Source organism: Prionailurus bengalensis, chromosome B4, assembly GCF_016509475.1.
Source record: "Prionailurus bengalensis isolate Pbe53 chromosome B4, Fcat_Pben_1.1_paternal_pri, whole genome shotgun sequence".
NCBI classification, from domain to species: domain Eukaryota; kingdom Metazoa; phylum Chordata; class Mammalia; order Carnivora; family Felidae; genus Prionailurus; species Prionailurus bengalensis.
The window spans coordinates 69,484,063-69,500,244 of NC_057358.1; the positions used below are offsets into that span (position 1 = coordinate 69,484,063).

The 16,182-nt window shown below is 34.9% G+C and overlaps 1 protein-coding gene across 13 annotated transcripts in view; it reads right to left on the reverse strand.

Annotated features, from left to right (window-relative positions):
- Positions 1-16,182, reverse strand: part of YAF2 (YY1 associated factor 2) — a 76,523-nt gene that overhangs the window by 45,899 nt on the left and 14,442 nt on the right. For 4 of the 13 annotated variants that reach the window (XR_006294610.1, XR_006294612.1, XR_006294611.1 and 1 more), the window contains exons 3-4: positions 5,271-5,403; positions 5,078-5,177 (exon numbers count right to left, since the gene is read on the reverse strand). The exons of 4 other annotated variants lie outside the window; for them this stretch is intronic. Coding sequence is in view for 2 of the 9 variants with exons in the window: in XM_043563407.1 (XP_043419342.1) it covers positions 5,271-5,403 (133 nt within the window). In the remaining 7 variants the exon portion in view is untranslated. The remainder of the gene's footprint in view (positions 1-5,077; positions 5,178-5,270; positions 5,404-16,182) is intronic. 5 more of the 13 variants (XR_006294614.1, XM_043563406.1, XR_006294615.1 and 2 more) reach the window with 3 other exon arrangements.

The window sequence follows — 16,182 nt, forward strand, 5'->3', positions numbered from 1 at the left end:
CTATTGGGATTTTCGTCTGAAACTATACACAATCAATCACAGAGGAGTAACTTTTTTAGTAATATACTTCCCATATAGTATATCCTGCCTTTTACTCATGCCTAATTTTATGTCCTTTAATAAACTTTGAGCACTTTACAGAATTGGCTGTAAAGGAGAAAGTTTTTATTATATAATTGGCTAGTGCCAATTTGAATGTTGATTTTATATCCAGTAAAATTAAATTCTATTAACAGTGTTAGCTTCGGGGGCTCCTGGATGGCTCAGTTGGCTGAGCAATCCAACTCTTGATTTCAGCTCAGGTCATGCTTCCCAAGGTTGTGGGATCCAGCCCCACATCAGGCTCTGTGCTGAACATGAAGCCTGCTTAACATTCTCTTAAGATTCTCTCCCTCTGCCCCTCTCCCTTGCTTGCATGCTTTCTCTCTAAAATTTTAAAAATAGTGTTGATTTTTAAAAAATGTTCTAAGGATATGTTCATCTCATTTTTCCTTTTTCAATTTTTTGGATTTCTTTCTCTTTTTTCTTATTAGTAAAGACATATTTGCTTATTCTTGACTTTAATGGGAATGTTGCTGCTTGAAAGAAAGTTTGAAAGACAGTCTTTACTGAAAGAAAAAGTTCACTTGTCATGGTGTGAGGGGTTTTTAAAAAAACATTAATAGAGTGTTGACTTTTATCATAAACTTTTACTACATCTTTCAAGACGGTTCCCCTAAATCTTGTAAGTTACACTGATATAATTTTCAAATAAAGAATTACCCCTACCATATCCTAATTAAAATTTTTATTTATCTATTCATAAGATTGCTACTATTTGGGCCATTTTGCAAAAAATTGAATTATCTGTTCCCCAAAGTATACGTGAAATATGATTATAAATATCACAATTAAAACTATTTCTCTGATACGCCTTCCCACCAATGAGAATGGCTAGAACAAAAAAGACAGATAATGAAAGTGTTGGCGGTGAAGGTATGGAAAAATTGGAACCCTCATTTGCTGCTGGTGGGAAAGTAAAATGGCACAGCCACTTTGGGGAAACAGTCTGGCAGTTCTTCAAAAGGTGAAACATAGTTATCATATAATCTAGCAATTCTGCTCCTAGGTACATAATCCAAGAGAAATGAAAATGTATGTCCACACAAAAATTTGTACACAAATGTTGACAGCAGGGCTTTCATAATAGCCAAAAAATGCAAACCAGTCCAAATATCTATCACCTGATTAAAGGATAACCAAAATGTGGTATATCCATACAATGAGATATTATTTGGCTATAAAAAGAATAAAGTGCACTGATACAGGCTACAACATAGTTGGACCTTAAAAATATTATGCTAAGCAAAAGAAGTGAATCACAAATGGCCACACACATATTGAATGATTTCATTTATGCGAAATGTCAGAGTAGGCAAATTTATAGAAGGAGAGTAAATCAGTGGTTGCACAAGGATGGAGGGTTTGGGGAAAATTGGGAATGACTGCTAATAGGTACAGTTCTTTTTGGGGTGATGAAAATATTTTAAAACATTGTGTTAATGTCTACAGAACACTAAAAATGCTAAAAACCACTGAATTACACGTTTAAAATGGATAAGTGACAGAATTTGTGGATTATAGCTCAATAAATTTGCTATTTTTAAAAACCTATTCCTCTCAGGGAAATTTACTGCAACTTTAATTTCTTTAATGATTTTCTTTACAAGTTTGGAATGATTTTTTTCCTGGAAAATAATCCATTTCACCTGGTTTTTAAAAGTTTATATACATACATATACATACACATACATATATATATATATATGAGTGATGTCTTGTGATTCCAAAATTATAATTGCACTTGTCATATCTCATTTTATTTTTTTTATATCTCATTTTAAATTTTATTATTTCCATCATGGTTTTTGATGAGTACATCCAGAACTTAACCAACTAAAAAGAACCAGTGTTGATTTGAGTAAATATTGCTCTCATTTTTATTGTTGATTATCTTCTATTTCACCAAATTCTACTTGTGTTTTTATTTCCTTCCTTCCTTCTCTCTTAGCTTTTGTTTTTTGTTTTGTTTTTTTTAGTTTTTGAGTTGAGTATCTGGCTCATTTATTTTCTTTCAACCTGATACATGCATTTAAAGTTACAAATTTACTCCTGAGGACCACTTTTCTTGTATCCTTCAAGTTCTGATACAATGCTTTTGTCACAATTCAGCTTTAATTATTTGACAGTTTAATTTTTTTTTTTAATTCTTGAAAATGCTTGGTCATTTTTTCTTCAATACCGCTTCTCCTTTATTCCCTGTATCTTCCATTCCAAAACTCCAATCAGATCTATACTAGAGCTTTTCAATCTACCTCTACAGTGGCTTAGCTTTTCTTTCATATTTTTCATCTTTTTATTTTCCTGGTTGGTGTCCTGGAAGATTTATCAGTTTTAGCCTGAAATTAATAACTTCTCTCTTCAGCTGAGTCTAATCATTTTTTTTTTGCCCATTTATTATTTTTATAACTAGCTATATTTTTTTATTTCAATTAGTTACTCCATATATCTCAACATATTTATTGCTTCTTGACTGTTCTTCTTATTCAAATATAATGCAATATTCTCTGAATGAGAAAAGGGGATATATTTTAAGCTAATACACTTTTATGTGAAATGTTCTTTGAATGTTATCCACTACAAAACTCTTCTTTAAAGAAAAAAAAAAATTCACTTCTTAAAAGTTCTCTTGACTGCTTTTCTACCAAATGTACCCCACTGTGCCTACCTGTATCAAGGCATGGAAAAAACAAGCTCTATTATTCCCATTTTAGAATGAGAGAAATTGAAGCACAATATGGTTCTTTTTAAAATACTTTCTCAACTTTTTTTTTGAAAAATATCAAAACCACAAAAAAAGTTGAAAAGTACAATGTCCTGCATACCTTTCACCTAGATTCAAAATTGTTAACATATGTCACATTTGCTTTATTTCTCCTTTTCTCCCTCTCTACATACAAATATACCACACATTTTTTTCTGAATCCATTTGTGAACCCATCGTAATATTTCACTTCAAAAATTTTCAGCATGTTATCTCTAAAGAATAAAGAACAAGGATAGTCTTAATATCCCATACTACTATCATACCAAAGAAATGATTAAAATTGAATAGCTTCTTACATGGATGTGCAGAAGCAAATTCAAAACAAGCATTTAAGTCATCTCACTAAATGTTCTTTATCTTGTTTTGTCTAAATGGAGCAGAATTGGTTCTCTGGTGAGATTCACACTCAATCTGTCATTTCCTTCCTTCAGTAACCCTGAATTAAATTTCATTTACTGCTACTTCAGATAGGTATTCTTAAATCCAAGCATTTCTGAAAATCAAGCAATAATCTTCAAAGTTATTCAAACCTCAAAAATCAAGTACACTGAATTTCTGGTTTGTTTACTAACAGTAAATGAGTCTTAAATTGAGACAAACTAGTTAACTCTCTTAAAACTATACACTATTTTAATGTCCCACAGAAGTGTATAGTGTGCTAAACAATCATAATTTCACTCTTCCAGTTTTAAAAGGAAAAAAACTGTTGTTCTTAAGAACTTACAAACAGGACTGATAAGCCAAATGAACCTGCTCTACAAATAAGAAAACTAATGAATATATTCATGAACAACTCATTTTCTTCTATCAACTACATGAAAAACTAGTTTTTTAATGGGTACAACTTAAACTCAATCTCTGACGTTAGGAACTAAATAAGACTAAAAACAATAAAATCCTATCCTTGTTTTCAATGACCATACAAATCAGCTTAAGTGTTTCACACTGGAAGGAACAGCAATACAACCTAAAGCTAATAATGTTTAAAGGTGAAACTGTCATACAGATGAAAATTATATCCATAATCACAGAAATGTTTAAGATAAAAAGATGTTTAGGATCAATCTACAATCAAATAATAGTTAACAGGAGTGTTTACTATGTGCTGCTAGGCACTAAGTATATCCCACGATTCAATTAATTCAATCCTCATAGCAATCTCATTTCTCCACTGAGGAAACATAGGTCACAGAGAGATGCTAGCACAAAAGGAATTATGTAAGGGATAGGACTTGACTTCAACCTTAGAGTACAGAAAAGTAGAATGAGGTCATTTCAAAAAATTGGAAAAGCACAAGCCCTAAAGCATAAATATAACAAGTATCCAAGTAAGACCAAAAGAAAAGTTTCAAAGTGGAGAAATTAAGGCTGGATAAATAGGATGGGATTATAAGAGGTCTTATATACCTAGCAAATGGATGAAAATTTTATAAAACAGCTTGAATAGAGCACCACTACAGGCTCTTTATGTGTTAAAAGTGCCCTTTTAAAAAAGACAACCTGGTACAATACAGAATGAGAGAAATGAGAAGCAAGGTATTCTGTCCAATTCTAACATTTACATGCCAGTGCAATAAATTGTCTGATACCTATGGAACCTGAGAGTCCACAGTGAACCAACTGGGCCACCCATCACATCAATAAGGTCATCTATTATGAACAATGAAGTAGTAAACAGAGCTGAACACACCCTGAATTATTTTCCAAATATACCTACAGTGAAGTTAAAAGGTACACTGAAAACTATGTCAGTAAGAAATGCTACATAATTAACATAAAATTACTTTTGCTGCTCAGTACTATGCCAAAAGAATTTGGCCAAATTTGGCATAAGCATAACTTTTACAGTATAAGTATTTACTTCATATAAATGCAACATCACAAATAAAGGAATTTATAAAATAATTCAACACACAGCTTCCTTAAATTGCTTTAGAAGTATTACACTATTTACCAAAAGATAATAGACACATAATTTTTATAAAAAAACAACTATTATGTAAATGATACTCTTTAAATTTAACGTCACACTTATTCATACACCCATCAAGAACTAGGTATTTATCACTCATATAATAAATTCCACAAATCTACATCAAATTTACAAAAAGAAGCTATCTCAAACAACTTTCCTCTTGGTAATTAAATTCCTTCTAAAGAGAAGAAATGTGAGAAAAAAAATCTCAAATTTGCAAAAACTAGATTACTCACCAGTAACTTGAGTTATCCTATTGGGTCTTTTCCCTCACAGATCCACCTCTCTTGCCCTTCTGTCCAGCATGAGAATCTTCCTGATGGGCATCCACTGGAACTGAGGGGGCATGCAGTACAGACGTATATGTAAGAAAGTTGGGGGGAGGGGATTTGGGAGATGCTAGAGACATGCTTCAGTGCACTTGCTTACCTTCCTGAAATTGGAAATTTCAACGGTTCCTTGGTCCTCGAGGCATTCACAATAACTTCAAAGAATGTGGATCTGTGGAGATTACCCAATAGGAGAACTCCAGTTACTGGTAAGTGATCCAGCTTTTTCTTCTCTATCAGAATAAGAAGATTAATTTTATTTGAGATTATTAATACCCATAGAACTATAGGGGAAAGGAGTGTAAATTTATCAAGTAACTGTATATGAATGCACCAAAATAAACACAGAAACAAAATGCATTCCTGGCATTATCAGAAAGAGAAAGAAAAGAAAATACGATTTGAATGGTTTCATTTTTAAATTCCCATTATAATGGCAGCTATATCTTAATATACAAAAATATCAGCTATCAGACTATTCCATTTGACTGAAACAACACCATCACTCTTTAATATTAGTAAAAGTATAATTAGTTGATCAAAATCTGCCATTTCTTAACTAGTCATTGTCATTAGCCTTCACCAAATTTTGGTGTAGCAGCCACAGTGAACTACAATCTGTAAGACTTCAGATAAAAAGCATCAATAAAATTCCCTTTTCTCACTAAGTCTTTAAAATAGCCACTTACCACCAATAAGAAACCAGCCACACACACATATAGAAGTATGCCAGACCACTGATAAGAATGCTGATTTTCATTTAAATATGTGCACAAAGTAGAAATCATAGTTTTAACTGTTATACTTTTAAAATAATTGTCTAAAAATGGTCCTGTCATTAAAAACAAAAACCAACAAAAAACTGACTTCTAAAAAAAGGTCTTCTCAACAGAACTTTATTTTGAAGTTCACATGAAAATATTCTATTACCTTTAATTCAATACGTATTAATCAGGTAAACACTAGTTTCTGTTGAAGATAGAGATATATTTTAGTAATACTCCTCCCTCTTACCATTATGCTGCTAAATAATCGTCTTCTGCCCTCAAGAAACAAAGTTTTTATGTTTCTTAATTCTATAGAAACAAAGATAATGTATAGTTTTTCTCTGTTTTAAAAGTGAATAGGATTAAGAGGCGCCTGGGTGGCTCAGTGGTTAAGCATCCAACTCTTGATTTTGGCTCAGGTCATGATCTCATGGTCGTGAGATGGAGCCCCATATCAGGCTCTGGGCTGGGCATGGAGCCTGCTTGGGATTCTCTATCCCCCTCTCCCTTTGCCCGCCCCCCCCCCATGACAAAATAAAATAGGATAAAATGGTGTATAAACTCATCATTCAACAAAAATAAGTTGAACACGTAATTCTGATGAAAATCTTACATCTCACTCTTGTTATGATGGAATGTTTGCATTTGGTATAAGTCAACAGCACACGTCAAGATTTTTGCTAGATTGTTACTTAATTTGAAGATATAAATTGTCTTGTATATAAATTATATACTTTTTAAAATAAATCTGAGTTTTAAAAAATAGTTTAATGCATTTGTTTTTAAATGACCCATTCATACAAACAGGGCACTACACAGACCTCCATTTCTAACTGTAATACAGAGATGAATACCAAAAGGGTCCTCTACTTAAGTTTTCCAGATTCCTAGTTAACTTCTAGTACCTGAAGAGTACCTGGCATAAAGGTCCTACATGTTTGGATTAATAAAGTAGATACAGGTGCAATAATACAAACATTTCAAACTTTTGGCATCATCTAGGATAAAAAGTATCACTAAGAACTAAATAATAATTCCCAGTTTTTATTTATAACAAATTTAGACTCATGAATTTAAAATAGAACCAACTGCATTTTTAAACTAATTTAAGAGAATTAAAATATCTTGAAAATATTTTAAAGTAACCAAAAGGGTCATTTAGAGACCAGCACTGAAAGCTATTTGTTGTTATCATGCCATTACCTCAACTAAGACAGATTTTATCAGAATAGCTTAGAAAAGTACTTCCAGAAATTAGGATGCTCTATTCAAAACTATCTTGTGTAAACCCTAATAATTACAACACTCATTCACAAAAGGGTACTCCTTAGTAATTAAGAATCAAATCAAGTATTTCAGTAATGAAAAATCTACTCCATAAAATCAATATAAACTTGTGAAAAAACTGCTTAGAAAAAAATATGGTAGCTAACTTTCAGTTCCACTACTACCCCCTGGTTCGGACATTATATTTTAGCTAGAAGCAATTTAAATTACAACTGGTTTTGATGATTCCATGTACCTTATTTTCTAATTTTCAATTAAGATTTAAAATTCTTACGGAAATTATTATGGTTGTGGGAAGTTATTTACCATAAATCCTGGACTTGGAATCCTATAACAGCATAATGAAATTTAACATTATACACATATTCATGCATATTTAAGTGACACTACTGATGTTTCACATCAGTACAGTGACACTACTGATGTGATGAATCACATTGGGGCATATGTGTTTATATTTGAATTGAGTCCATTATGACTTTTCTCCCTTTTCAGTCCATGATACACTCTCCTCAGGGTCCCCAAATTATAAATACCACCCATTTCCTAATCAAAATTTCCTTTTCCTCAGTTCTTAACTTTCGTTTTTATTTTTTTTAGTTTATATCCAAGTTAGTAAACATATAGTGTCCTTTCCCTCATTTAATCCACCATTTCCCACTAATCCACAGAGAAACAAAAACAATACTATTTTCTCATTAATATAATTAATTTAAAATCAAAATGGCAAGAACTCTAGTCATCTGCAAAATAAGGATAACAACAAAACCTAGTTCACAGGGCAGTATTGGGAATTAAGTTAATGTAAATAAAGCATTTAGACCCAATGCCCAGAATCTAACTTTATACATCAAACTGTTGACATAGTATTCCAGAAATGGTTTTCAAGTGATTTTATACACCTTTAGAGGGATATAGTCTACATAAGAAAACTACATAAAAGAACTACATAAATAAATTCTAAACTTAGAGATTTGTTTATAATAATTTCAGTACTATTATTTTGAAACTATATATATTTTTTAATGTTTATTTTTGAGAGATAGAGAATGAGAGAGAGAAAGAGAAGAAGCCACAGAATCCGAAGCAGGCTCCAGGCTCTGAGCTATCAGCAGAGAGCCCAACACGGGGCTCAAACTCACAAACCATGAGATCATGATCTGAGCCAAAGTCGGACACTTAACTGACTGAGCCACGCAGGCGCCCCTGAACTAGACTGTTCATACTGCAAGATAAAGAAAATAAGTAATTTATGTTACTGATTAGGAATCACCAATTACAACATAAAAGCCGTAAGAACATGTTAATATCAAAACTCAATTCCAAATACCACTATACACTTGCGATTTTTTAAAAATGCATATAATTTTGGGGCGCCTGGGTGGCGCAGTCGGTTAAGCATCCGACTTCAGCCAGGTCACGATCTCGCTGTCCATGAGTTCGAGCCCCGCGTCAGGCTCTGGACTGATGGCTCGGAGCCTGGAGCCTGTTTCCGTTTCTGTGTCTCACTCTCTCTCTGCCCCTCGCCCGTTCATGCTCTGTCTCTCTCTGTCCCAAAAATAAATAAACGTTGAAAAAAAAAATTTTTCTTTAAATGCATATAATTTGGAAATAGTTAATAAAACATTCCAGGCAGCAATTAGTAAATAAATCACTATCACTATCAGATTAACTTAAAAACTATATCTGCTAATACAATAAAACCAGGCTTTACATTAGATTTACTTTAGTAAAGGAAGTTCCTCAACTTTACAAGTTGCCAGAAACATTTACACAAATTGTTTTCCATGTCCCAATACCTGATTTTTATAAGCTAGAATTTTACAACTGTTGACAAATTCTAAAACGAAAACATGAGAAAAACAGCATATATTCATGTTATTGACTGACATTTGATGGTGAAAATACTAATATTCAAATTGTTTGGAAGCTAAAGGGGAAGGATGGTAGCAGGTAAGATCTATCTCCCTAGAACCCCTGCTTTGGACAAAAGAATTTCTCATTTATTTATCTTATATTTTGAATTTCCCCCCTATCTTTTCCTTCCAAGAAAGAATTCTGCAACAACAACAAAAAGTTTAAACTTTAAAGGATAGCGTGGTGGGTAACCTCTAAGACTGCCCACAATGATCCAACCAACCTCCTGGTATGCAAGCCCTTCTGTAATCTCCTCCCCCAGAATATAGGCTGGATTTAGTGACTGATTTCTCAGGAAGAGAATGTGGCAGAAGTAATGGGATATCACTCCCAATATTAGGTTATAAAAAGACTGGCTTCTTTTGGGGGCTCTCTCTGATACCTTGTTTTGGAGTAAACAAGGTGCCATATTGTGAGCAGCCCCATGGAGGGGCCCATGTGGCCAAGAAATTGATGTCTCTGGCCAACAGCCAGAGTCCTGAGGCCTGTCGACAGCCATGTGAGTACTTGGTAGCAGGTATTCTAAGGCCTGCTGACAACCACATGAGTGAACCTGAAAATGGATCCTCCCTCATTTGAGCCTGAGACCCTGAGCAGCCCGAATCACCTGATAAGCTGCTTCTAAATTCTTGACTCAGAAAGGAGGATAAGGTAATAAATGTTTATTATTTTCAGACAGTAAATTTTGAGGTAATTTGTTATACAAAATTACAATTTGTCTAAGTGCGCAGCAGCCCTGAAACTGGTTGCTGTGTCTGCAAGCTTTTTTTTTTTTAACTGAATAAGAACTAATTAATTTAGATATAAAGAAGTCTACATTACCACAACCCCCAGAATAAAATATTACTCTACTGGCTGTCAAATAGCATCCCTCACTTCCTACCACCTCTTCTACTATGCTAAATATTAACCAATTGTCCAGTGACATAATGCTGTGTACTTTTTCTTTCACAACATTTTATATCTATTCATTCTTCCTAAGAATACCTTAATCATATTAATTAATCTTCAACAATATTGTGATCTTCCTAATTTAACAGATACCCCAGGTCCCTTAATTATGCACCACATTTTATAAACCATGTCTTAAAATGGGATACTTCCATAGACAGTCAGTATCATCTACTCTTTATAGCTTCTAGTACAAGGAAACATTTTCCTGATCCTAGTCCAAAACGTCAGGTGCATTATATGTAATCCTTTATTCACCAACTATAGTTAGTATCCAAGTTAACATACAAAAATAACAGCTAATGGTACTCTCAATGCTAACAATTATGCCAGCATGAAAATGAAGTCTAACTTTTACTGTAATTATGTCCTTTTTCTCAACTTTTATATTAAAATTAACCTGACCAGACTCTAAGCCCTGCATTAGTTTCCAAATCAATTCTTTTTTTTTTTTAATTTTTTTTTCAACATTTTTATTTATTTTTTTGGGACAGAGAGAGACAGAGCATGAACGGGGGAGGGGCAGAGAGAGAGAGGGAGACACAGAATCGGAAACAGGCTCCAGGCTCCGAGCCATCAGCCCAGAGCCTGACGCGGGGCTCGAACTCACGGACCGCGAGATCGTGACCTGGCTGAAGTCGGACGCTTAACCGACTGCGCCACCCAGGCGCCCCCCAAATCAATTCTTAATAACCATCTCTAAAATATAAATTCCAATATAGTCTGAAGTTAACACTGACAGTTTTCAAACTACTGCCTATATTCTAAATAATAACTTTGTTATTCAGCAGTCATAAAACCTGAATCATGAATCACATCAAATCCAATTTACTCCACAGATGACTATTACTTTATGAACCAAACAGTTTTATGAAAAGTGCTGTGATTTGCCTGGTTAGATGATCAATAAAGATTGCTATGATTCATTCCTTCTAAAAACAGAACATAAAGGATTATTCAAACCATACATGCTCCCCCACAATTATACTATTACATTTACTTACCACTTAAAAAAATTCTTGATACCAAGGTGGACCCAATTTTTTATATTAATTCTACTAACTGTTATAGCTACAATCAGGAGCTACCTGTAAAAGCACAGGCTTAATGATAGATTTTACTGGATAATTAGAGCATTCTTGAGAAAGTTAGTTACTAACATAATTTTACTCATCTCCTGACCTACAAATATTAACTTCCTTTATTTAACCTGTAGATACAATTTAGAACTACTGTAACTACCATGAAAAGCTTATTACAAGCACTTTGCAGGATTATCTTGTTATAACCTAAAATATAAATTTTTACAGTCGTTAAAATAAACATTACACAGAATGCAAGAGAAAATTAAGATTCTATCTGAAGAACGGCCATTTGACATGGCTCACTACATCCCCTCGTTTTGAAAACAATCTCTTCCCAGTTTCTGTAACATTACATTCTGCCAGTTTCTTACTGCCTATTTCTCTTTCTCCTCCATTTCTTCATCTTGGTGGACACAAAAAGGTCGTAATGTTTCTCAAGTTTCTGTCCTGGGTTCTCTTTTCTCATGCTATGCAGTCTATTCACTCCCTGATCTGTCTTACCTACTTCCATAACTTCAACTCAATCATGTATGCTTGATGACTATCAAGTATATATTCATAGCCCTGTCCTCCTTTGTGAGCTCACGCCCCACATATCCAACTGCCTCACAGATCTCCCCTCTCAGATTTCCCTCAGATACCTGAAATTCAACAAATCTAAAAGTGAACTACTACCTTTCCCCAAAACTGTCCCTCTTCCTGTTCCCTTTGTCAGTGTAAAGCACATTTACCCAGCTGCTTACCTGAGCCAGAATCCTGGGATTCATCCTTGATTCTTCCCTCTCTATAACCCAACTTCCTATTTCCCATAACCACCTCCGGCCATCCATCAAGTCCTATCAATTTGCTCCTAAATGTATCTAGAATCCATTCATTTCTGTCTCCCACTGACATTATCCTTGTTCTGGCCACTACTGTATCTTGCCTAGACCTATTGTAATGGCTTCCACTAAATGGTTTCCCTGCCTCTAGTTCATATTTAACAAACAAGCATGACATTATGACAAAATAAAATGCTATTAGTTGTGGTTTAAAGTCTACATTATACTGATGGCAAAAGAAAACATTTTTAAACTGCTGAAAAAGCTGCACATGAAGGTAACTTTGGTTAAACGGGCATAATTAAACATAATACATCCAACTCACAGACTGATAAAATGAAGTATTATATAAACATTGCTTAAAAAACAAGAAATGGAAAACAGCTTAAAGCGGCAATCAGATACATGATAAAGAGTCTTTGCAGTTAAGCATTACCAATATCTATGCAAGACACAGTGACAGGCACTGGGAATTTTTATTACTATTTATAATTATCATCATAATTAATTAACTAAGAACTATGCTAAGTTCCTTACATCATTTATCACATTGAATCATCACCATAAAGCTGTATGGTTATATGGCTGTAAATGGCAAGGTGGGGATTTAAGCTGAAATAGGATTCCAGGACAAATGGTAAGGCAATTACAGTGATTTCTCCTAAGAAGGAGAAAGAAACAGAAACAAAATGATTTCAATACACTATGTAATTACAACCACCAGATTTTTGGATAGAATGCTTCAAGAATAATTCAAAGGACATTCATTCTGGCCTACAGATAAAGATATGCTTCTTGAGAGATGATGCTTGAGCAATCATAAAGACCAAAAAAGAAAATTTTGGAGGATGGAACAGTATGAGGCAGAAAAAACAACATAATATACAAGATGACAGAGTGGCCTAAAAAAGATCATGACCATGCTTTCTGACAATCCAACCCTGGAATCAGACTTACTTTTTAACTATGGCAAACAGTAAAAAATGTTTTTAACTGTTCAACTCTTAAGTCTATAAATACTGCTTACCACTATTACACTATCAAAGTGCTTTTTAGAAGTTAAAACTTTCACTGGTAATCCCCAAATGTTTATGTGACAAGTCACATCTGGTTACTAGGGGACACACCCCACCCCCAACAGCACGCAAGGAGGGGAAGAGAGGAAAGAGAAGAGGGAGGGAGGGGGAAAGGGTGGGTACATGAAATTGTAAAATTATCCCTGAAATAATTTGTGGAAATGTTATCCTTTAATAGAAGACCCTTATTCTTATGTTCTGGTTTTGTCAGCTACCACATTTGAACCCACATGCTTGACGACAGGGACTGTTACACCCCTAACGGATATCAAGTATTATATCACCACTCATGTATTTGATGGTTTTAGCTAACATTTTCTGAGGACTTACTATATGCCAGGTACTGTCAAATATTTTGCAAGACTTATCTCATTTAATCCTCACAACAACTCTGTGAGGTAGGTGTTATTATCAAGTCCATTTTATAAATGTAAAAACTGAGACTCAAAAGTTGATTAACTTTCACAAGGTCACACAGCTAGTAAGTGGTGAGATCAATATTTAAGCCGAAACAATCAAGCTCCAGAGTCCAAACCCTTCATCACTATACTACAGGGAACTACTGTAGGGGACTCTGAAAAAAAAAAAAATTTTTTTTTTCTTTCCATTATACTGAATACACCTAAAAATTTAAAACAAACATGTAGAAGCGCCTGGGCGGCTCAGTCACTTAAGCATCCAACTCTAGATTCGGCTCAGGTCATGATCTCACCATCGTTGTGGGATGGAGCTCCACATTGGACTCTGTGCTACAGCATGGAACCTGCCTGGGATTCTCCGTCTCTCTCTCCATCCCTCCCACATGCGTACACGCTCTTTCTCAAAATAACTATTTTTTAGAATAATAAAATAAAAAAACATGTAGGCAAAAAAATAAAACTAGATAAATTTTCCTGCACCAAAAATATGTATAATGAAGTCCTACACAAGTGGAAGATGGAAAGATCACAATTAAACTGTCAATTACCAAGGAATATTACAGGAAAATGCCATGCGATCAGAGGCATTAAGTTTATGGAAAATTGGTGAGGGAATACTACCCAAATGTGATAACCACATTCATATAGATAATGGAATAGCCTTATCCATGTCACCAAAAAGTATAATTTGATGACATAATGAATTTAATATATTTCTTGTTATAAATTATACTGGTCATCACTCAACTAATTAATGATTATATAGCTCTAGGTTTTACCAGCCTTGGTCTTTGAAAACAGAGGAAAGGGGGCACCTGGGTGGCTCAGTCAGTTAAACGTCCGAGTTCGGCTCAGGTCATGATCTCATGGTTCATGGGTTCGAGCCCCACATTGAGCCCCATATCAGGCTCTGCACTGATAGTGCAGAGCCTACTTAGGATTCCCTCTCTTCATCTCTCTCTGCCTCTCTCTCTCTTTCAAAAATAAATGGATAAACATAAAAAAAACTTTTTTTTAAATCTTAAAATTTTTTAAAAAGAGCAAAGTGTCTAACAAGATGGGTGAGAAGAAAGGAAAGATAAAGGGAAGGAGGGAGGAAGAAAAGGCTTTTCAAGGGACAAACTTTTTAATCTACGCATCACTACACAAAATTCATTATTAGCTCTTGCTTTTGAAACGTGTGGCTAAGAAGTCCGGTCACAATTAACCCAGCCTACGCTGAACAGACAAATTTAAGTGGTGGAAAGCTAAATGGAAGGAACAGGGCAGTGGTTTCAAAAAAACTGTTCCAATAGCAAAGCACCTTTAGGAAATAAATTAAAAGAAACGCTAGTGAATAAAGTATATAAGAGCATAGATGTCGTAGCTGAAGTGGAGTGTGGGAGCATGGAGCCCCACTTGGTTGTTCCTGCTGGCAGTCACTGAGATAATTTCAGGAGATTTCAGGGCTCCAACCAACACAATTCAAAACCCCTGTGTTCTTCTGAGGGAAGACTAGCTCATTTCTACCCCAAGAAACCTGTTACTTGATTCTAACCAGCAAAAACATTCTCTTACTCCCTTATTCCCTGCAACTTGCTCTCTCACAGGTTTCCCAAAGCCAGCTCTGAGTGAGCTGTATGGGTGAAGGAATGTATGGCTGTGTATGGATATCAGAAACAGGAATAACAGGGAGGATGTGTTAACAGAGGCGGCATTTTTTGACATAAGAATTCATGAGGGAAGTGTTGGCCAGAGGGGGCACCATTAACAGAGACATACCCACGCTCACATGTTGTACACAAATGCATGCTCATATACACACTCGTACATGCAATGCTGCCTCACACACACGTGCACCCCCAAAAGAAAGGGGAAAGCCCTTTGGAATAAGCAGTTCAAGTAGAATGAATACCTCAGAGCCTTGCCCACCTCACTGTCTTATCTTGAAAAAAAACCAGAGCAGTGCTTCTTGAATTTTAATGTGCATATGAATAATCTATAAAATGCAGATTCTGACTCAGTAAATCCTTGGTGGGACTAGAGATTCTGCTTTTTTTTTTTTTTTTTTTTAAGTTTTATTGATTAAGTCATCCCTACACCCAGCATGGGGCTTGACCTCACAAGCGAGATCAAGAGTCCCAGGTTCCTCCAACTGAGCCAGCCAGAAGCCTAGAGATTCTGCATTTCTAACAAGTTCCCAGGAGGTGTCTCTGCCACTGGTCTTTGGACCACATTTCAATAGCAAGGGCCTACAGAACAGAATGTCCCAATGAGTTTTGTATTATAATAGAGAAAAAATAAAATAAAATCCACTCAGGTAAAACTGAGAACTGCACAACTATATAAGCTAAAACAAATTCTTTTGGAGGATTCTCAGGACTTTCAATTTATTAAACTCTAAGAAGATAATGATACACAGTATTTTACCAACTTTCTTGGCTTGTTTTCAAAAGCATTCCCTACCACCAGTGTTTGTGAGGCCTACTGGAGTACAGAGAGAAGGCAAGATGAGAGCTGTCTTGGGAAGTCAGAGAAACACTCCTGATTTAGAAGTCTCCTCCTTTCTCCCATTCTTCCAGAGAGAGACACCTCAACTTCCCCCTTTTAATGCTAATATCCACTTGTAAAAAACAGAAAGGAAACACACGTTAGAAACAGCGATCTCTGGCTGGAGAGATGTGGTGATGAGCATTCCTATTTTCCTCTT